General features: G+C 32.9%; 2 protein-coding genes across 2 annotated transcripts; both read left to right on the top strand.

Annotated features, from left to right (window-relative positions):
• The first annotated feature begins 1069 nt into the window (after positions 1 to 1069).
• Positions 1070 to 9796, top strand: LOC130657323 (delta(14)-sterol reductase TM7SF2-like). The gene is made up of 10 exons (XM_057460303.1): positions 1070 to 1356; positions 4087 to 4824; positions 5799 to 5853; positions 6134 to 6319; positions 6441 to 6547; positions 6921 to 7055; positions 7532 to 7697; positions 7808 to 7888; positions 8554 to 8676; positions 9031 to 9796. Exons 1-10 carry the CDS (start codon positions 1183 to 1185, stop codon positions 9189 to 9191), a joined length of 1926 nt encoding a protein of 641 aa, XP_057316286.1. The 5' UTR covers positions 1070 to 1182; the 3' UTR covers positions 9192 to 9796.
• Positions 9797 to 14115: 4319 nt separating this feature from the next.
• LOC130657325 (delta(14)-sterol reductase LBR-like) lies at positions 14116 to 20029 on the top strand. The gene is made up of 9 exons (XM_057460304.1): positions 14116 to 14644; positions 15065 to 15119; positions 15737 to 15928; positions 16197 to 16303; positions 16380 to 16514; positions 16980 to 17148; positions 17423 to 17503; positions 17580 to 17702; positions 18472 to 20029. The coding sequence occupies exons 1-9, from the start codon at positions 14318 to 14320 to the stop codon at positions 18630 to 18632; spliced, it is 1350 nt and encodes a 449-aa protein (XP_057316287.1). The 5' UTR covers positions 14116 to 14317; the 3' UTR covers positions 18633 to 20029.
• Positions 20030 to 23818: the final 3789 nt, after the last annotated feature.

Below are 23818 nucleotides of genomic sequence, written 5' to 3'. Positions count from 1 at the left end.
TCTCAAAATCTTGATCAGCATTGGAAGCACTAGCTACACAATTTTTTCCAATGTGCGCAGAAATGGAGGTAACTTGTCCGCTTGGTTTGTTTATATTTTTATCTCCATTTCTGTGTGCGCATCAGGCATTATGTAATCACTTAGCTAGATGTGCGCGCAAATAAACATCGGGACTGTGATTCCATGTATTGAAGCTTAGCTATGTCTTCAAAATTGGAATCAAGGATCTTCCTATTGTTTTTTTGTCCAAGTGGGTTTTTCTACGGGCTTTATCGACTAGTCATAGTAATAATAAAGGATTCACTAAGGCAATATGCTAAACAGAAAGAGTCAAGTTAGCCTACAAAACATAAAGCTACCTGTAGCTACCTAGCAAAACACAAGGAAAGCAAAAAAAATAGATTACTCCCTGGTTTTAGATGTATCATAATGATGAAATACATTGATGAAATACGAATTTGATTAAATCCCAAACTTTCTCTTCTGAACAGGCAATACTTTTATTAAATCCTAAACCTGGGTTTATATATTTTTAAACTGCTGACGATGCCAAGGATGGGAGCCGTGGCTTAAGTTTCGGGAAACAAGTGTGTTTGGTCGGGTGTTATTTTTCACAATTAAGAGTTATAAAGAGGAAAACAATGAAGAAAAATAAAAATATGTTATAAATTATTCAATCCAGTTTTTTTATGTTTTATATTTTAATATATATATTTATACATGTTTTTGTTTTCTCTAACTTAATTTCTGCATATTGTTATTCGTATGGCCCCCTGAAATATTTACTAAAATTTTTATGAATGAATCGCAATCGAATTGGCTGTCACTTATTAATTTTTGCCGTGGGTGTTTTTCAACATTTACTTAAAATGAATCCAAATTAAACGTGTAATATATAATAGGACACATATGTACAAAACAAAAAAATTAAATTATGAATTTCAAAAGTGACTTTTAATCATAAGGTTGCATTTGAAGAATATCCAAACAAGTTAAATAAAAAAGATACCACGGTGAAGAGCTCTTTTGTTTTGTTAGCCAATCAAGAAGCGCAATTCTGCGAGTGCGCGCAGTTTTTACAAATTTTCAACGATCAAAAAGTTGTAGCAACCTGTCAACAAAAGACACACTTTGTTGTTGTAAAAATTTCTCCCTTAGGTTAGTTAATATTAAAATCTTATAATGCCTGTTCAAAAATACAAAATTGGCGATGATGTGTATGGAAAGTGGCCTGGAAGTTCACTTTACTACAAAGGAAATGTAACTGAGTATGACCCTATTGATAATGTGTACAAGCTCAAATTTGAAGAAGATTCAAGTGCAACAGACACAGAGGTTAATGCGAAAGATGTAAAGGTATGCGAATTTATTATATGAATTTCTAACATCCTGAAAAAACTGTTTAGAGAATAAGGGTCACTTAGAGAATATAGGGTATACAGTCCATACTACAATTTCCAATTTCTGCTATACACCAACAAGGCAACACTTGGCAAACATAGTGGTAAAAGGTGCAAAACATCCCAGGTGTAAATAGGCATATCTGTTACAAATCTTGCCTCTCATTACATCTTTGAAGATCAGCTCATCACCAAAAAAGCAGGCACAATTTATATATTTCCATACTTTTTTATTCCTTTTCAGTCAGGGAGCGTTTGCATTAAGATCTAATATGTGCCACACTCATTTTATGGCGCCCTAGTTTAGTACTTTTTGTGGGAGACCAGGGTTCGATTCCCCGATAGCCCCGTTAACCAAAGCCATTTGAGGAAAATTGGTGAGATGGCACACTGTATGGGCCGTTGGATGTTGCAGTGAGTTGTCTGGTAGAGCGCGACCCTAATTGTGACTGCGTAGCTCAAACTGAGCATTTAATACTCTAGGACTCCCCATCTAAGCCATGGCTTCCTGGAAATAATAGACAGGCTATACCCCTCGAAATTTGAGACTAGCCATGTAAAATATGCACATCTATCTACCCAGTGACTAAAAAGATGCATTCTATCACAAAAGTTTTTTAGCATTCTGTGCCCTTTGGACTACGTTTGTTTCAACCAAGCAAAAACTAAAAAATGGTGTGTAGGACAAACACAATTCATCATTTAGGTCACACATCAATCATTACCATAGCAGCAAAGCCTAACTCTATCGTACGACTCCCCATCTAAGCCCTTGGCCCCTTTTGTCCAGCTCTGCAAAAAAAATTACATCAAACCGAATCTTCGAATAATAAGGTGGATTGGATAATAGTAGTTAGATAACAACATGCATTTTGGATTAAATGTTTTATGGTTATAGTGACATACTAAATAACCAAAAAACAATCCACAGCCTTGATGATGAATTCACGTCAACATTTAGCATTGCCGACCTAAAAGCCAAGCAACATTGATTCAGGGACAGGTTTGCCCTATGTGTTTCAAGGTCAGTATGCTGAAAAAACATCTTTATAACATTGACGAAAACCTTGTTAATGCATGTAAGAAAACAATACCATTAAGTTTCTAATACATCGTTTGTTGTAGACAAAGGAAACCACTTCACTCTATTTTAATCTCATGTGGAATCTTGCATTTTGAATTATTTCAGAACTTGAAAAATCAACTTTGTTGCTCTCAGGGAAACAAAGTCAAAGTTGTCAATAAATAGGAGGAATAACACATCTGCAAAAGATATAAGTTGAGGTAAATTTTGTAATTTAAATCTGCAGAGTAAAGGAGAATATAACATGCTGACCTGTGAAGTGCCTCTAAATCGGTTTTGCTGACCTCATTTTCTGTGTTTGGCTGCCACGGTGTTGATTTTGTCCTCACTGCTGTCAACAGCATCATCAGTTGATTATTGTATCGTATGATAGCTCTAACAGTATCATCAGTTGATTATTGTATGATAGCTCCAACCATTTCTCCAGAGAACCAACTACAGTGATGATGCCATTCTCATTCTTATTTGTGAAAATCTTTTAAAACTTTCCAAGATTAAAGTAGTCTCTCAAAACCGGTTGCACTTCTTTAACCCAAAATAAAACAGCATTTTTCTGACTTTAAATTTCTGGTAGTGTACTTAAAGACAAAAATTGAACATGTTCCCTTTTGTAAATTGTTAAAACTTTTCAAGTGACTCTTACCAAACAAATGTATTGCCAAACTAAAGTCTGTTTCTACATGTCATGGCCTCAACATAATTTGTTTTGTCTGCCCTGGGAGATTGGTTGTAATGTCATGTCTGAATGGTATTTACTTTCAGGAAAATAGAAAACATCAGGACCACTCTGTCATATACTCTCATGACTTATCTTCTGAGACTCTCTAGGACAAGGCAGCCAATAAGTGATTTTATTTCTTCCTCCTTTTCAAAACCATCTGCTATGATTTGCAACATTCTAAATTTCTTTTTCATAGCAAGGCACCCTTTGTTTCTAACCGGACAATTGAAATCCTTTTGCTTGGAGCTATATGATTTTTGATGCAATACGCTGCAATGATACTCACTGTTGGCTTGCTGCCAACCTAAATATCCATAAGATCTATACGCTTCACCTGATGCGTCACTGAACATAACTAACAATGGATCTTTAATAAATATCACTTGAATGTTTTCTTTATGTATATCAACCACTTTGATCTCATTTTGTCAGAAACCGGATTTTACCAACCAGCGGCTTTATTATCATTAAGACAAAGCTTCTTTAGTAATATCTTGATTTTGACTGTAAATTACGTTGCTAATTCAAGTGAATCATAATTTCCATTGACAATATCATTCTTTTAGTTTGTCGATATGTTAAATGTCTTCGTAATCAGTATACTGCTATAAATTCCAGTGTGTGTGTTCCTTTATATTTACAAGTGCAAGTTTTCTCCTCGAATCTCCTCAAAAATCCCTGAAAATCTTCTCAAACTTTGTTTTGAAAAAAGAGTGGGAACAAAACTAACAAAACAATAATTTGTTTAAAATTTAAAAATCTTGTGGATAGAATCAGCCAACATGCTTATAAGGTTCAATTTACCTATAAGTATTTACAGCATAAGTACTATTTTCTCTATTTAAAAGCTTGTCTTTTAACTTAAAAACTTAAATGTTTAGGCCCTCAACTATTTTGAAAAGTCAAAGACAAGAAGAAGATCGCGAAGTTCTAGCCCCAGTCGACGTAGAAGGTCCAAATCACCAGCACGGAAAACATCCCCATCGCGGAGAGCATCCCCAGCCAGGAAATCTTCTCCAGCAAGAAAAACTTCTCCCTCACCAAAGACAAGACTTCCTCGATCACCTGCACGTCAAGTCACACAAAAGTTACTTCAGTCCACCAGATCTGCAACCGTTTCAGTTAAAAAGGTTAGCAGCGAAAAGTCAGTAAATATGAAGTTTATTTCAGATTCTTCTGTTGATGGAAAAGTAGAGGATGTTAGACACCAGCCTGTATTAAACCAGCCATCTGAGGTTTACACATTACCTGTCAGGACAGAAACATCATCAGTTGTTACAACAAGAAGAATGACAAGATCTGTTGCTCGTGCAACACAACAATCCGCTGAGATGGATGAAAAAGAAGTAAAAGTCAATGACACTGACAATGGTGTAATATCTAAATTTGCATGTTTAATTCAATTTTCACTTTCATGCAAATATCATCTGCTTTTGATGTTACTGCCCTTAATGCTTGTTTATGGTTTGTTCCTGACATGCAAAACTGAAAAGAAATGCACCATCATGAAATTACCATTGATTCCTAAATTTGAAAAGTTTTTCAAGTGGAAGTCCCTTAGTTATGTTTTTGGTTGGTTTACATTTCAGGCTGTTATCTCCATGTTGCCATTTGGAAAAGTAAGACAGGTTTTTTTATTTACTTTTTAAAAGTTCCTTTCACACTTTATAGGTTTTTAAGGTTTGTTCATTGCAAGTGTTAACACTATCAGTAAAAAAATTATATTGATGTTGCCTGTTTTACTGGCTGAGGCTAGGTTTGGCCATCAACATGCAGAAAGTCAAATCTAAATCGACTTATAAAGGCAAATGCAGCATCCACAAAGAGAAGACATGAAAAAAGACATAAAGAAAGTCATTTTATGTGGTAAATGTGCTTGCCCAAATTAGTGATGGCATGCGATGATGATTGCACACTCAAATTATATTAAGGCCAGCAAAAAAGAATAATAGGTGTGCAGTTACAATAAAGCATTTTAACTACTTAAAATAAAGACAACAAACTAATATTTTGAGCTTCAGCAACACCGTTAAAAAAAGTTTATAACCACTTCTGGTTAAATTAAATCATTTTTCTGAATCAAATGTTGCTATATATGCATTTAAACTGGGTTTTTTTATTGCATATTATTTTATAGTTTATATTTTCTATAAATATTGTTTTCTCTGGTATATAAGAAAGTCATTTGAGTGATAAAATTACTGCATTGTTCTAATAAACACGCCATGACAGAGCTGAGGTGTGCTAAAAATAGCATGCCAAATTTAATTGAGGCTTGTACGGAGGTAAACTTGCCATTCCTGACCAGGCCTATATCTACCCTGAACCCTGAATTTCTGTTCAAAGCTATAAATGACAAATGTGTGAACTTTCAAATATAGATGATCACACAACTACGTGGCTTTTCTCACTTTGACATAAAACAATGTTGTATATACAATGAAGTGACACAACTGTTCCAGTTTTATGGAAACTTACATTATAAATTTGTTTCTTATTTTAAATGTTAAATAACAGTTGTGCAACATTGTCACTTGTTATGATTAGAATTTGTATAAGAAAAAATGTTTAATAAAGACTTGGAAACATTTAGATTGTTGCTGGTCCCACTCACCCAGATGGGTCAAGGTTGCAGTATAGATTAAATGGTAATTATTAGTTTATTTTTAATTAGCTGTCGTAGTATGCCAAAGCCTGTGCATTGGCGTAAATTTAAACCAATATTCAAGTACAAACATCCTTGCAACGTATGCTAAACAAAAATTGTGGGCACATCTTTTTTCTGTCATCTGTCGTATTCTCTCAAAGTTATAGTTTGATTGTAATGTTTAACTAATCTAAAGCAGGTTAAAGAATTAAAATACTTCTATGTTTATCACACTCAGAGTTAATTGTGTTTTTTTATTTTTTTTATTTTTGTTTACATAGGACTTGCATCTTTCTTTATATCCTTTGCTGTGTTTATCACCGCACAGTACTTTAAAAAGTATCCAGCAATGTTTGTGACAACCAATTTGGTGAGTTTGGTTACAGCTTCGTGCTTATTCACGCTGTTTCTAACTTGTGTGGTTTTCATTCACTCTCGATGTGGATGTGCAACTGCAGAACCAAGTGGTAAGTAACGGTATTGACTAGTTATCTTTCATGATCTATAATTTGTATACAAATGTTTTAAATGGCCTATTTGAACTAATTTTTAAGAATTTATTATTCTTAAGTATTATTTTTTTTCCAGGTGGGATGTTTGCTGATTTCGTGTGTGGGCGCGTGACTAATGCTAGATTTTTCAAAGGAACCCTTGATATCAAAAAATTTGCTCTGATGTCTAGCCTTATTTCATGGGTAAGTTTCGAATAAAGAAAAGTTCTTTTATTCTAAATTGACTGCTTTTAAATAATGATATTTATGTGTAAATTCGAAGACTTTAGTTTGTTTTTTAGAAATAGAATAGTATTTTTGGAAGTACAGTAAATCCTCACTATAAAAACCTTGAACGGACACAAAAAGGGTTTTAAAGAGAGAATTCGTTATATCAAGGGGTTTATCAGAATTTTTTTAGTAGAGAAAGCTTAGTTTGTCAGATCCAGGTTTTAGTTATATCAGGGTTTCATAATATCACGAGTTGACTGACACTCTAATATATTTTTTCCAGTTTTATGGAAAAAATGCTATTAGGCGGATTAAAGCACAAATGGTGTAAAACCACTTATTTTAGGGCATCTTGAGTGTTTACTTCCTTATGAAAGCAGTAAATACTTCAAGCTTCAAAGATGTTTTGAAAACAAATCCTTCTTTGGTTATGCTTGTAGCATTTCAACTATGGTTTATCTTGGACGGAATCTTTTTCGAGGTAAATGCGTGGTGTTACTAATGTTTTTTTTCATATTTTCAATTTACCATCTGTTAGTGATGATTGGGTCATATTAAACAAACTCTAGCAGAGCATATTTGCAAAAGTTTATTTCCGCATATTATAGAAATAGTCATAGAAAATACTCATAGGAAAATCCACAGAAATTTGTCCGCCATCAGCATTTGAGCTTCGATTATTCCAAACTTTGTGTGTTTTGTGGCACTATTTATATTGTCGCATGAACAGACAAAGTACAGCTTTGGGGATCCTAAAATGTATAATCTTTTGAAGTATAGCCATCCCAAATTTGCGAGTTTTCTTTTAAAAGCAAGTTTCAAATTTTTTTAATCTAAAAGATTTATCTGTTAGTCTGATCAACCAGGAGCTACAAATTATCTTTTTATTCTAAAATATTTTTTTAGTTATTTCTTTATAATATTGTTAATAATTGGAACATTTTTTTCTCTGTTTAGGAAACCTTTTTACACTCAGGTTACATGTCACAAAAAATTGGTTACACATATTTGTTCACCATGTTTGGTCTTATTCCGTTTTTTAACTCTGTACAAGCAAGATATCTGGTCCTGTTTCCTGTATCTTTACCTTGGTACTGTTACGTCATTCCGGTGTTGCTTTATGGTAAATTTTTTTCCGAAAATTTTTTATTAACCTTAGTGTGTACTTACACTCATGCTGTTCTTGAAAATAAATTGAAAGTTCATTTGAATTTTACAATTTTCTGTTTTCAGTGATTGGCTATTATATTTATCGAGTTTCAACGTTGCAGAAATTCAATTTCAGGAAGGACCAACATCAAGCTAAACTTTCAGGTTTCATTTTTTTGTTGTTTTTTGTTCGTTTTGTCTACCTTAAAGAAAGAAAAGCCGCGCAAGAAATGATTGCGGAATTAAGATTGCGAATCTGATGCTTTGTCAAGAAATAGGCGTTTAAAATTACAAATTAAAGCAATCATCCTTAACTTTTTCCACGAAATCGCTTTTATAAATTTTTACATCTCTGTGCGTTTTCAACCGCTTACACAAACTTTTCTTTTTTTATTGTCTCGCATATCGTGATGGGGAGATGCTATTATATCAAACTCATTTAAATTGTATACATCGAACATGTACTGAAAATCCAAAGCTGGTACTGAAAATATCATTGTATTAAATAATTAAAGCCTCAGACATTTTTATTTTAAATGTGTCTTCGAACTAATTTCCTAACATTTTTGAATTTGTACCTTTACTATTAAGATTTGTTTCTTTGAAAAAATTTTCGAAAAAAATAATAAAAGGGTTTCTCCTGTAAACTATGATATAGCTAAACAACGACAAAAATAACTTCAAAAAGCTCAAATTTCTTTAATTCCGCATTTTTTTCTTTCGCGGTGATAATTTCCTCCCTTAAGTATGCCTTTAACACTGAATATTATAACAAAGAAATTGAAATCAGAAAAGACAATGTTTTTGTAAATGTTTTAATGTTTTACCAGGTGTAAATTACATCGTCACAGCTAACCAGAAGAACATTTTGATTAGTGGATGGTGGGGAAGAGTGCGACATCCAAATTATCTAGGTGATCTAATGATGCGAGTAGCTTGGAGTTCACTCTGCGGTAAGAATATTTTATCAGTTTTACCGCACAGTGTATTAAGTATTACCCTCCGTGGTAATACTTAAAACACGCGTAATTTGAGTACGCAATAATTAAACGAATTATGACTTTTTAAGCAAAAGCCTAACATTGTTATTTAAGCTGATAATAGTCGTGCAAAAAGAAAACATTGCACATCTCTCTGAAGAAAATTAAAATTGATATTTTAATTTGATTGTACAAAAGTTTACAGCGATATAATTCATTTCTAAAACTAGGAACCGTTTATACGTTTTTGTGAACCCATTGTAAAACAAAATTTAAAAAAAGCGCGTACTCTGAGTGTTGTTCAAAATTATACCTATTAATCTTTAGGCTTTCAACATGGTCTTCCATGGATTTCACCCCTCATCTTTCTTGGCATAATTATTACGGCAGCTTTCCGAGATGATGCTAAGTGCAAACAGAAGTACTCTTCGAGTTGGGAGGAATACCAAAATGAAGTTAAATACAAAATTATTCCATATGTGTTTTAACAAGATGTTATTTTAGAGTAGTATATAGTTCACCTATTTTTGCGTATGATAGAAGACTTGGTGTGAGAATTTCTATTGTTACTAAAAACGTTCAAGTGCGTCACCTATTTTGGTGAACTTTTAGATGTATATATATATAGTCTATATGACCTGTATGATTTTATATGTTTTAACTATGCACTTATTATTTTAACACTATATTCCTATGCGTGCGATTAATTTTTTTTGTGTGTGTGCTTGTTGACGTGTATTTTTTTCATGGAATAAAAGCCTGCTTTATTTAGTAAGCTTTTAAAAAAGAGCCTCTGGAACATTACGAATTAAATCAATTAAAATCTCAAAATCGAATTTTTGACCAAAATCGGGTATTTTTTATTGGTGAGCCACCTTAATGCGCAATGCAATGCAAACGCTTGCATTTTTTTCGTCTCAACAATTCAACCTTCGTGTATGCCATTTAAAGTGGGAAACTATCGAGTCGTTTCGTAACCTTTTTCAGATGTGTTTTGCATTAGCGGTTTAATTCTATAAACTGATAGAAAATAATTACACAGTATTGTAGTATATCGATGTTATTTATAAAGAATACATGTTCATAGCATGCATTTTGTTTGAGCTTTTGTTTCTTTTACATTTGAGCATCGCTTTTGACATGTTTACGAGAAGAAATTCAGGCGAATTTTACCTGAAGTAGATAAGACATTCAAACTTCGTGCAGTTGTTCCGTGATTAATATTTTTGAGTTTTGTAAGCGATACTCAATGGCAGTAGGACTAGGTCAGGAATTTTCAAATAATTGTCAGAAAACCTGCCGTAATCATTTTTTGATATTTTGAAAAATTTTTTACCGAGTTTGTTTTGTCAATATGCTTTTATTAAGTTTACTTTTAAGAGTAATCCCCCAAGCTTTATTAGTATCAACCTGAATTAGCTGAAAAAATAAGGAAATGTCGAGTATTTTAGTCAAAAAATGTCCGGTTTTGTAATAAAAAAATGACATTTTGCAATTCTTTTTTGTTGCAAATTAGCGTGGAACAAAAAATACAATTTTTGTTTAATTTAGGTTAAAATTTCCAGGTACAAGATTTAATTCATCATTAAATAATCGTAGGCTGGATGTGCGTGTCACTGCGCCTAACCATTGATACGATATAGTGTAAAAACAACCCGCAATATATTAATAAAAAATGAGGAAATATTCTTTAAATCAAACTGACTTTGATATAAAAAAATATATTGCAGAGGATTTGTCATTCCGACAATTTTTGCAATATATTGTGACCAGAATTCAGAAATTCTACGATATATATTGCCAGCGGCAATATATTGCTGTAATGTGAAACGCCCTAAATGCAGGGCAGTCTTTACCTGGCGCAGGGTCAGGGTTTCTGTGAAAAATGCTTACGATGCGTTTAGCTATGTTGTGGAAAATCAAAATGAACACGTGCAATAATATTGCATTATACATTCTTGCATAATAAATTTCTTTTTATACTAGACATGTTATATTGAAATGTTGCGTTGTGCACTGTACTAATTTTAAAGGTTTGAAGCAGTGGCAACATTACATTGCTTAAAAACAGTTTGGTACCACCCCAACAAAAATCATCTACATGGGTTGTCGTAATTCCATTCATCAAATTTACTTACTGCAACTCCAAGCTTTAACAATCCCTCCCTTACTTGGAAATATTATGTTCTAGATGCATCTGCAAGGTCATAGACTGTATTATTTCCAGACGTATCCATCTTTTTGGGAATCTTTTGGTTGTGCAAAAAGGCAACTTTAATGTCAATAGAATTCAGTCTCATTCCTTACAAACTAACATTGAATACATTAAGCGTAATTATTCTTTTGTGCAAGTCTGTCTGGATTAATTTCACAAACTCTTCAAAACCTTGTGCCACTATATAATCTAGTTGTCACAGGTCTTTGTCCATCAACATTCTTCTCTGTCAGAATACATCTGATTCTAATGCAACTTAGATTTTTGTCTTCCACTTCATCAAAAACTTTATTTTAGATCCAGTTGTTCTTTTTCTTGACAGACCTAATCTCTTTTTCATTGGCTTTATTTAAGCATATCAAAGCCTCTTGTAACACCTTTTCAGTAAAATTCCACCCTTCAACCTTTGTCCAGTCCAAACTCTTAACATTTCTGTCTTCATCAACAATATTCAGCCAATTACTAAACTTTCCATTAGCTTTTCCAGCTCTTGAGTGTACAGTTCCTGTTTTCCAACTATATAACATCGGTTTTGTATTTCACTTTATTTTTAACTTTTGGCATAATTATTGTTGCTTTCACGTTTGACTTTGATAAATTCTTATTTAAAAATGAAGTAATCATAGCTGTATCATTATTACCATCATTATTACCGTCATTATATACTTATCTCCTCATCTTCCTATTTTTCATCATTGTCAATGTCATTTTCCATCTCAACATTTGTTTCTTTTTTAGAGATGAACTATAACCTGAAAACAGATTATTGTATACAAATTTCAGTTAATTTTATGTTTGAGAACAATTATGCTGATAATTGATAGACCAGCCCAAATTATCCATAACTGAGGTTCTCATGTTTGTCCAAAAAATTGATTGTTTCATGTTTATGTTCATGTGTGTGACCATTAAGATGTAAACTTGTCTAATTTCCTATTTTTTGGTATATATACCCTGTGATATATATGTATAGCTGCAAAAATTATATTATGATGGAATGCTTCTTTAAAATTTATCTCCTCTACAAAAAATAAAAAGTATGCTTGGAGATTGAAGTGATTCCGTCGTACTTTTACAAGTTGGACTTACCTGAAAGATTTACATAAGAAATTCCCAATGACATATTCACTTTTTGTTAAAAGTTCATGTAACCTCAGATATCTTTTTTAAATTTTTGTTATTCTTGCAGCCTTGATGGCCACTTCGATTTTCTTGTTCGATAAAAATTTAAGACTAGCTCCAGTCCTTCTTAATGGCATGTGACCCTATTACGTAGTATTTCAGTAGCGCTAACAAATTAATGAATTTTACTCGCTATTATTAATGACTTTCATAGCCAAAAACAATATGCTGTCGCAACAAAGTTAAAAAATTCAACGCACTTTCCACATCGATCTCTCATCATCATCATCATCATCATTCTAGGCTTAACATCCGTTTCCATGCTAGCATGTATATTAATGACCCTCTTCCAATCTGATCTAAACTGTGTTAGATCTAAACTCAACTTCCTCTGTATCAAGTCTGCCCTTATAAACTGCTGCCAAGTCTTTCTCGGTCTGCCTCTGGGCTTTGCCCCAGGAACTATCAAGTCTCTACACTTTCTTACCCAATTATCCCCCTCCATTCTTTCCAAGTGCCCCAGCCAATTCAATTTTCTTATCTTCCACATCGATCTCTGTATGAACGATTTGTTTTTTTTTAAAAAAAATAATTCAACATGATATACTAGCCGTCTAAGCAATAAAACAAAAAAATAATATATTAGCAGCAGGTGTGTGCATGATTTTTTTATTTCAAATTTAAAAGAATTCATTTCAACAAACAGGTTGTAAAGATTACTGATCTATAACCTGTCGACCTAGGCGAGGTATGATGCTCAAGTGAGTATTGCCAACATTGTTCTCAACAATCATTGGGGATGAGGTTGCCTAAGTTACTCAGTAGATGGATATTTTTTTATTAAAAAACTAGTCGTTATCCCCTGGAAAAATCCACGGGTTCGCTCGTCCATTTTATAGCGCATTGCGTGCGTCTCGCTACTTGCGCAGCTAAGCTACCATTTTGTGTGACAGACGGACAGAGGTATACAGGTATTTTAATATAGATATAGATATAAAAAAATCAATAAAAAAGAATACTACTTTAATTCATCCCACAATACAGAAAGAGCCAGAATTTACTGTCTAATTAAATTTGTTTTCATGATATTCTCCCAATATGCAGCGCAAACATCAATGTTGTCTAGTAAATTAAACTCATCATTTTTCCCTTTTGCGATAGCACGCTAAAAGAAGAAAAGAGAGACAGGTATCCTGTCTAACATCAACCCTGCTTTACACTTCCATGATTAGACCTTTTAAAAGCATACATCATACATCAATGTCCAATGAAACCCTCATAATTCGCCATTTTTAACGTTGACAAATAACTGTTGTGGCTATATTCGTACTTATTAGAATACTGTGGCAGCTTCTAACATTTTAAACTTACAAAACACAAAAAAATGATTTAGCTACCTCCTAGATAAAAAATATTATTTTTGCCGGAGAAAAGCAAAGAAAAATAACATTTATATTGAAAAATAACATATATTTTAGCGTTTTCTGCAATGATTTAATCAAACTACATTGATGACAAACTGTTCTTATGATGCAGTTGAAGCGCAAAACTGTTTTTTTGCTAAGAGTTTGTTGTTCGTACATTGCCGTAGGAGGCAACTACACTATGCTCTGGAAAAACAAATACTTTTTTCCATTGTTATATTTGATTGCACAAGGCCTAGGGACTTTTTTATGTGCGATTTTAAAACGTCAAATAATTGCGGACGTGAAGGTACATGTTTTGAAAATATGTCGGTAATTACCTCGGCAAATGCCGAGTGCCGTTTCAAATTACAAAGGTTGTAACCGCCCTTAATCCTAGTGCTGGAGGAGGAGGGGTGATGCACCCCTCTCTCCCTTCCCTCTTCAATTTTTTACATAACTTTTTATGGGCTTATAGTCACACCTTGATATTTAATTTGCCTTAAATATATCCTTTTGAAATAAAAACCATACACATGTTGAACTGTGACATGTTGAATAATCAATAACTTTCACAACCTGTGTCTCAAGTAAAAGTCTTTTGAAATAAAAATCATGCACAACTTGCGTCTCAAATAAAAAGTCCTTTGAAATAAAAATCATGCACATTTTATTTTTTGTTTGATTGCTCAGCTATGTGAGAACACATGAGAACATTTCTCATGCAAATCTTTCAGATGAGTCCAACTTGTAAAAGTACCTTGGGATCCCTTTCTAAACTTTGAATAAAATGTTTGCATTTTATTAAAGTGTATAGATATTAAAATTTGATTACAATTTTACTTTTAGTAAAGTGAAAGTTGACGCTCTAAATATGGAGAAAATAACCAAAAGAAAGCCAATAAAATTGAAGACAAATAATTCACAAGAAAAAGACAATGAAGTTGAAGACAAGCCTATATCGAAACTTTTTATGATTGCTAAATTTTGTGTCTCGCTGCCACTAAATCTAGTGTCAGTCTCATTTCCAGTGATCTTCATTTGTGGTTTGCATTTCTCATGTATGTCGAAAAATGCCTGTACTTTTTTAAAAATGCCTCAATTTCCAGAATTTAGCAAATTCTTCTCCTGGAAATCTGTTGGCTATGTAACTGGCTGGTTTACATTCCAAGCTATACTGTCCATGTTACCAATTGGAAAGGTAGGTGTTTATTGCTTATGTACGTATTTTGTAAGGAGAGGTCTGCTTTCTGGTGTACTTGTGGCAGAATAATTACCTGTGTGGTAGAGAAAAATATTTATGTTACATTAGTGGCAAATTACAGGCTACGTAAAAAATTCAAGAAAATTCTTTACCCCTGCAATACAGAGGGGTTGCTATTATTGCACAGGAAATATACGTGCATAAAGTGCATGCTACCACACAGCAAGTGTAACTGATGCAAATGTTAAAGTGTTAACAAAGAAAGTAACATGCCATGTAATCGAATTTGAATACGAAAGTGTGAAACATTGCACACAAACAATAAACAAGTCCTTGTAGATTCTTTAATTTAAAGAACTTTGGATATAATTTTATTGTATCTCATGTAATTTTATTGTTTTGTTTGTTTAATTTTAGCTTGTTGCTGGCCCTCGCCTTGATGATCAAAAGAAATTGCATTATAGATTGAATGGTATGGCGTTATTTAACATGTGCCGGTAAGGTAAAGGCAATTTAATTAGTTCTATAGGTAGCAGAGTTTGTTTTTCTTGGGTCACTCGATTGACAAAATAAAATTAATTGTGAAGAATTTTTCTTAGTGTGCGATCTTAAAAATTAAAAACTAACAGAGCTTAATGATGCTCTTTTGGCATGGGGAAAAACATAATGAAGTTATAGCCATATTTATGACTGGGAAATTTCAACCCATACACAAAAATGCTGTAACAAAAGTTTAATTTAACTTCATATCTATCGACACTACAATAGTTACACTTTTTCAGGAAATCATAATCGAACAATTGGAAAAAAGATTTAATGTAAGTCAAGAATGGATGAAGATTTAAATAAAAGGACCATTTGAAAAAAATTGTGTATTATAATTTATAGTTTTTTACAAAAAAATGCAGACAATTAGGCGGAACAACTAATTAAATTGCCTTCGTCTGACAATAATATTCCCTGAAGTCGATATATATAAAAACAAAGTCTACAAATCTGTTAATGTACAAAAAGCGAAAGGATATTCTTCAGACACAAAAATGCAATGATCTTATCATAACATATGATTTGATATCTTGTCTTTTCTAGGACTATCATCTCTCATTTTTACGATGGCAATATTTGTGTACACAACTTACTTTCGTAAAATTCCTGAAAACTACTATAAAGACAATTATATAAGCTTTATAACAGGTTCATTTATTTACATATTACTAATATCTCTTGTGGTCTTGGTTCATTCTCGTTATACTGGCTCTACTAAATATGGCAACTCCAGTGGTAAGTTGTATATGTTAACTTTAGAATCTGTTTTTCTTATATAACTATTATAGTCGCATGCTTATGGAAATTTATTATTTTATAAATATTTTAGCTTATCTTATTTAAGTAATTTTAGTGTAAATTAGTGTAAATTATTGATTTATTTTGTTTTATGGAGGCACACGTTTATAACAGATATCTTTATGTAGTGCAGATTACAACTTTGCTTTCAATGCTCCTCTTTTTGTTTTGAATTTATGAATGTTTTATTCTATTAACATTATAGGCAGGTTGATAGAAGATTTTATATATGGATGTACAGTGAATGCAAGACTCTTCGATGGAATTTTGGACTTAAAAGTTTTTGCCTTTAAAGCTGGTTTCATTTCTTGGGTAAAACTTGATAGCTATACGATGAATACAAAAGCTGTAAACGTTTTTTCTACTTACGTCTTTTGTTTTCACTTAGGCAGTTATAAATATTGGATACCTCTTGGAAGCAGTCGAGACATCAGGATTGATGGGTACCTTAGATAAAAATCCATCTTTATTGATTCTTGTTGTCTTGCAACTTTGGTATGTATTAGATGCTATGATATTCGAGGTAAAACTTTTTTCATTTACAACTAATTTTCATACTATCATATGGGGTCATCCATAAAGGACGTCCGTATCAGGACGGAGAGGGTTAGCAAAATTGGAGACAATGGCTGACAGGAAGAGGGAGGGTACAGAGAATGGCTTTTGTATTTCTTGTCTTAATAATTATTTTTTTAGAGAAAAGAGAGCATTTATACAAGTCGTTTTGTTTTCCATTTAAATGATAAGCTAGAGAATTCGTAGTTGATTTTGTCTGGGAAATTTTCTACTTTTACTGATAAGCTATACTAAGCTTAAAGAAAATATTGCACTGTTTCTGTAGGGACATGGGGAGCAGGAAGGTAGTTAAGGAAACACGCAGACAGGTGTGACAAAAGGGGCGAGGCTAAAATATCGGCAAAATTGTGCGGGTGTCCTATATGGATAACCATGCTGGCACAAACTGAAATGCACTGTTATTTTCTTTTAGGAAGCATTGCTGTACACAGCTTCGTTGTCTTCAGAAAAAATTGGTTACATGTTTTACTACTCGGTGTTGTGTTTCTTTCCATTCTTCTGCTCCTTGCAGGCTAAGTACCTGTTTTTATTTCCTCGATCGCTTTCTTGGCAGTACTACATAGTGGCAGTTTTTTTGTATGGTAAATCCTTTTTACTTTAGTTTATACTGATCATAAACAAATATCCAGCAAAACGACAAAAGTCGTTATTTTGAAAAAAAAAACGTAAAATCAACAACCGCGTTGGTTGTTGTTCTGTTAATGTTTGTTATGTCTTATTTTTGTCAATGCACTGAACTGTGTACATACCAATGGTGGGAAAACCCAGACTCGGAAAGTTTGAAATCTCATCCCTTCATGAAACTCTATAAATCGTGATGTTGTTTCTACGTCATTGCTTTTTGTTTTTCTGTAGTAATTGGTTATTGTATTTATCGAACATCAGTTCAACAAAAGTTTAACTTCAGAAAGGATCCACATCAAGCAAAAGTTTCTGGTAAATTCTTCTAAACATTTTACGAGTTAAAAGTGCTTGACTATAGTTGAGACATCATATTTTTTCTCCGTCGTAGGTGTTAAATTTATCCTTACTGCAAACCAAAAGGACATTTTAGTTGATGGATGGTGGAGTGTTGTGCGACATCCGAATTATCTCGGTGATTGGATGATGTGTTGTTCTTGGGGTATTTTATGTGGTAAGACAGTATATGTGTGTTTTAAAGGTTCCTCCCGCAAAAAATCAAGTTGAGCTCATATTAAAGATCTTTGAACTTTGTCTAGAAATCTTTTTATTTTTTTGAAAAATCTTTATCGGTTCTCGAGATATTTGTCTTAAAAGTAGCGCTAATTATGCGAAATTGTGACGTCATGAGTATGCATTGAGCATAATTATGGTAACTAAATAAAAAAAATTATGTAAAATGTTCAAAACCCGTCAAAGTGAATGGCCAGAAAATTTTTAACTCTATATGGCTTTTCAAAAATGTTAACTTAACTCCCTTGCAGAGCATACTCATGACATCATGCATAATTAGTGAATCTTCTTAGTCCAAATTCTAAAGAACCAATCAAGAATTTTAATAAAAATATTCAAATTTCTAGACAACCTTTCAAGCTCTGTCATATGAGCTCAACTTGATTTTTCACGAGAGGTAATCTTTAAGTCACAATAAGATAATTCGATACATCCTCAACAATAATTTTACTGTCGGTTGTTAACTAAAATTAGTAAGATAGAGTTCCAGTTTTATTCTAATCAGTCTCGTTTTGAAAAGGAGGTGTTGACAAATCAAAAATTTAAAAGTTTACGCAACAGAGCTTTCTGTCAACGAATCGAGTCAAAAGCTTACACGCACACAGACATTCAGGGATACTAGATTTATATATCGGGACCTGAAAGCATCAATGCATTTTTTCCCTCCCCATACTTCTTTGTAACAAGATCGTTCATTGCTCTACTTTAAGGATTCACCCATGGTATACCGTGGTTATGGCCAGTGAGCTTACTTGGAATGCTGATTGGCATGGCAATACGTGACGATGCTAAATGTAAACAGAAGTACGGTTCAAGTTGGGAAGAATACAGAAAACTTGTGAAACACAAAATGTTGCCCTATATATTTTAAACTGTGTTGCATAGATCACAAGTAACAATTTTATCAAACGTATGCTTTTATATGCTTATTTCTTATGGTAATTTGTAAGTTTATGTTTTCTATTCGCGATTCTTATGTTTTTATGTGGTATAGAATATTTTTAGGTATTTACATCTGGTGCGTGTGAACATGCAAATGCTTTTTACGATGGACATTCTCCTAAAATATCGTTGAAACTCTTCGAAATGGAATGTACTAGAAAAAACTCCTAGAAAATTTCTAAAAATAGTAACAGCTCGTGAAAAATGATTTCTCGGAACCTTTTTTTAAGCTTTGATTGAGAGAGTCTGTTTAAATCGTCATGGTATTGTAACCTTTTTCCCTTTTTTCTTTTTTGAAATTTCTGTTTTTGTCAAAATTATTACAAGCTCGTGAGCTTGTATTAAAACGCAAATGTGTCCTACAAGAATGGAAATTTTTGCCTCCCTGAGCACCGACACGGGAGTCGTCGTGTGTTCGAATCTCATCTTGGTAACTATTTTTACTTTTTTTTTCTTTTTTCTTTCTTAAAAAGATAAGACAAGTGTTCAAAACACTTGTTTAACTAACTAGTAAATAAAGGTGTTTCTACCAAACTTTTTAAAAGTGAATGTAGGCAGAATTAAGTGAATTAATAAATTTCGCAAATTTTGGGGTTTGTGGGTTTGTGGTCTTTCTTCTTCCTGTCAGTCGGTTCACCCAAGACGGACCCATCTAAAATTAAAAGTTCGAGGAATTTTCCGTTCAGGAAGGTCTCACAAATCAATTTTGAAAAATAAGTGTGTAACAAATATTATTGCGTATCTGAATAGTAAAATATGTCGTGTCTAACTTCGTAACAAAAATCCCAATTTGATAGACAGCTTTTTGTAAACTTTATTCGCGAGGTTGTTTGCGTATATCATACGTCTTGTTCGAAATTATTCAACAACATTAAATACTGCAGGAAAACTTCTGGAATTTACTTTTTGAAAATGAATGTTCTAGTATGCACGATATCCTTTTATAGCTTTTTATTGTTTTTAGAATGCTTTAAGAGAACACCAAATTTGTTAACATTTTGAAGAAAAGAAGAGAAATTAATGAACCAATTCTCAAAATAAATATAAACATATATCCCGATTCGCGTTGCTTTTTGTTATTCAGTTGAGCTAAATCGTATCGCCTTAATTCTTTCGTGTTTTTGTTTTGTTTTGTTTGTAGGTGGTTGGACTGGTGGGTGAGGGTGCTGGGTTTGGGGATGGTGTTAACGTTATTTCTTATGCTGATGTAAATATTATTTTTGATTTTAACATTTCTATTTATATTGCATGACATGTATAAAATCCATTGTATATTGCTGATATACCGTATAAAAATGAGAGCAAAGAAAATCAAGAAATCCTCAACATACGTTTTTCTTTCTTTTTTTTATAAGAAACACGAAGTTGAGATTCTTCAAAAAACGAAACAGCTGGAAGACGAAAGCTAAAAAAAATCTGAAAATAGTAAAAAAGGAATTATAAAAAAAACAGTCGTTTTCAGGTCATATCTTGTTTTCTAAGTTTTACACAAAAATTGAGAAAGAGTTTGATTTTGATTGACGATTTGCATGTGAATTTTTTATTTCAAAGAAGAGGTGACAAGCAACAATCGTCCAGCGTGAAAAACACAGAAACTGAAGCAGCGTTTATTGAAGTACCTGAGCTCGTTAAGCTTAATACCTGAGCTCGTTAAGCTTAATAATTTGGGCATTAATTTGAAATCACCCCTACAAGTGACCTTAGACCATTTAAAAGAAGGAATCGCAATCTTGGGTAGTTATTTTATCGTTCGTGAACTTTTTAATATCAAAATAAGTAAATAAACAAACTTCGACACTGCCGGGGCTCTTTGTTTCTTTGTTTATACTGGGACGACAAAGGGGAAAAATCCTAGGAACAAGGTTGTAAATAACGCAATTAAACTTCCTTAAATAGACTTGTCTGAAACCATTCTTTTGACTTAGATAACACAGTATGAGATTTCTGTTTATTCTATCTTGAATTTTCGTAAAACTTTTCGACCACCGCACGCGAACATAGAAATTTCATCATTGGCCGTATTTATGGGGGGTTACATTGAAAAAACAAACAACACGGTTTTAGTCCTTCTTTATATCAGGGTTCAATATTGGTTCAAGTTTCCTTATCACAATGAATTTGTTTAAGCGAAAAGTTCAGACGTTTATATAATGCCGATTCTGAATTTTTCAAACATATTGAATTTATCGCTTATTACAGGCATTGTTGGTAACAAGTTAAAAAATAGCTAGAGTTGTCCCATCCTTAAAGTATCTAAACAAACCAATTTCAGTACTCCCTTGCTTCTTGAAGATTTTTGAGAGAATCATTTACAACAGAGTTTATTTTTTCTTGAACAATAAATATATTTTGTATAAAAAGCAACTTGGATTGCAAGCAGGTCATTTAACAGATCACGCAATCACTCAGTTGAGTAAAGAGATATTTCAAGCTTTTGATGAGAATAAATTTACAGTTGGGGTCTTTATTGATCTCAGCAAGGCATTCGATACAGTCAACCATGAGATTCTATTAGAAAACTAAAATATTATGGCATAAGAAATATATGCCTTTCATGGTTTAAGAACCACCTCTTCGAAAGAAAACAATTTATTTCTTATGACGATAGAAATACTAACTTTACCTGAAGGGTCAATTTTAGGTCCACTGTTGTTTCTTATTTACATCAATGATATATTTAGAGCATCTAGTGTCCTAAATTCAATTTTATCCCTTAACACTTCAAAAACTAGTTATACCTTTTTTCCACTAACTTAGTAAAAAAGATGAAATACCTCTTAGGTTACCTGGATTAGTTATTGATCGTGTAAACATAAGAAGAGAATATTCAATGAAATTTCTTGGAGTTCTCTTGGACGAAAATTTAACTTGGAGAGAACTTATTAAATTAGTGGAAAACAAAGTTTCGAAAAGCTTAGGAATCTTATATAAAGCCAGTTTCGCTTTGAATTATAACAGCTTAGGTGGCATATATTTTTCCTTTATACACTGCTATTTAAATTATGCAAACGTTGCATGAGATAGCACTAATATAACAAGATTAAAAAAACTGCACATTCAGAAAAAACATGCCAGTAGGATTATACTACGACAAAAAAAAATGTTCCCATTCTAACAAACTGTTGAAAGAAGGGTATTCTTAATGTTTGTCAGCTAATGTCCTTATTTTCGTGTAGAAGATTAAAAATTTAGTAGCACCAAATATATTCATCACACTGTTTAAGAAAGTTCAACATAAATATCCAACTAGGTTTTCAGGTAGCAATTTTCTTCGGCCAAAAATCATATCTAATATAACAAAATTAATATTAAACTGACTTTGGAGCATGCTTCTAAACGATGAGATAAAAAGCATTTCATCTACAAAACAATTTAAAATTGCACTGAGAAATCAGCCGTTACGAAGTAATAACGAACGAGTCTTCTTCTAAAACAACACTAACATATTTGTTAATTCTTATTTGACGCTTTTTTAATGATGGCTATGTGAGGTGTGACACGATAAGATTGCACAGTCTTCTACTTACTCCTGCCATCTCTATTCTACGTACTTGATACAAATATATATCCCAATGTAAGAATTTTGCTTATACTTTGTGTGTATAGAACTTTTATTTGTAATTTTGAAATACTTGTATGTAATTTTTTTTTTGGCGGAGAAAAAACCGTCGATTCTGCTTTGCGACAAATTAAATTAATTAGTAACATTAGTAACTGCATCCCCAGGCCTTGTTAGGTCTTTTTATATTTGTTCAACCTCAACCCCAGCACTATCAGAAAGCGCAGCGCCGTTGAGAAGCAAATAGTCCTAGGGACGAGGTTCATATTTGTTCAGATTCCGTCTAATTAAACCTAACAATCCCTGGGGAAGGTTGGAACACCAATAAAGTAAAATAAGAAAACTGATGCGTTTAAATAAAAAGACCTGTTTAAAAGTATGAAGAAAACTTTTTCTACTTTTTGAGAGGCGTTGTTAGTAGTAGTAAGTGGCGGTTATTTGAGGGGGCGTATTTAAAATAAAAGGACGTTTTGTAAAAGTATTGGTATACTGTTTAAAGAAATGATTTCTTCGCGCCGTCTCAGATATTAATTAAGCAAAAAATTGCCCTGTGAACGAGATTGGTAAAAAATCTTTCTTTTTTGGGAGAGAGGCGTTATTAGTGGGGGGCGTTTGAAAGAGAGAGATGCTTATCCAGTATTAATTTACAAGTATTTAATTAAAGAGGGAGGCTTACTAGGAGGTAATCCGTACCATAAAATTAAACTTTCGATATATAAACGAAAGTAATAATACTTTGTTATAATCCAATACACTGAGAACAAAATAGTAGATGTGCCCCCGTCCTTATATCATAGTCGTTAAAGAGCCCTGGATACAAGATTAAATAGAAAGATTTCTAAAGCGGAATTTCTTATTTAACGTTTCCAAACAAGCCAACAAGAAGTAATGAAAAGCTATATGAAATGTTAGCGGTATGTATGTATGTTTCCTATCGAGCTAGTCCCCTGGGCTCTTTTTTTCTCTTTAGGGCTGTCAACTTACACTTTTAAATTTCTTGTGTACCACTACCATAACGAATTACATATTTTTTATAAAGATTTAACTCAGTAACGACCTTAAACATCTAACCATTTCTCAGTGAGTCACCTACTGCATTTCGTAGCTAATCACATTTTTAGCTACCACCCTTGGATCCAAAACTTTTTAGTTTTTTGTTACATGTTCTGTCCCAATGTATAAAAACCTGAAAAGTCCTGGGGACAAGTTTGCATCTACGTATATGAATAAATCTTCAGTGAACTCTAAAAGTCTTTGCCTTCACTTCTATCTCATTTTCCGTGTAGATAAGGCAATACAAACGTAGTTAATTTTTTTTTTAGATCTTAGCCTGGATGTAGATTAGCAGGGTAGCAGCGCTTAACTTGAACGCATTGTTTACTTTGGTTTGTGTGAATTTGTAGTTTTGTTGTAGTTAGTTCTGTAGACTAGGCTATTTAATGTAGTTTTGGATAGGTCTGTGTGATTTAAGATGGCTTTTGCTGGTACTAGGTGGCTCTGAGCATGGAGGTAGAAATAGAGATGCTCTGAGTGGTAGCTTTCGGTAGTTTGTTTAG

The sequence above is a fragment of the Hydractinia symbiolongicarpus genome, chromosome 9 (assembly GCF_029227915.1).
Source record: "Hydractinia symbiolongicarpus strain clone_291-10 chromosome 9, HSymV2.1, whole genome shotgun sequence".
Taxonomy (NCBI): Eukaryota; Metazoa; Cnidaria; class Hydrozoa; order Anthoathecata; family Hydractiniidae; genus Hydractinia; species Hydractinia symbiolongicarpus.
This window is presented reverse-complemented; position numbering and strand designations above follow the sequence as displayed.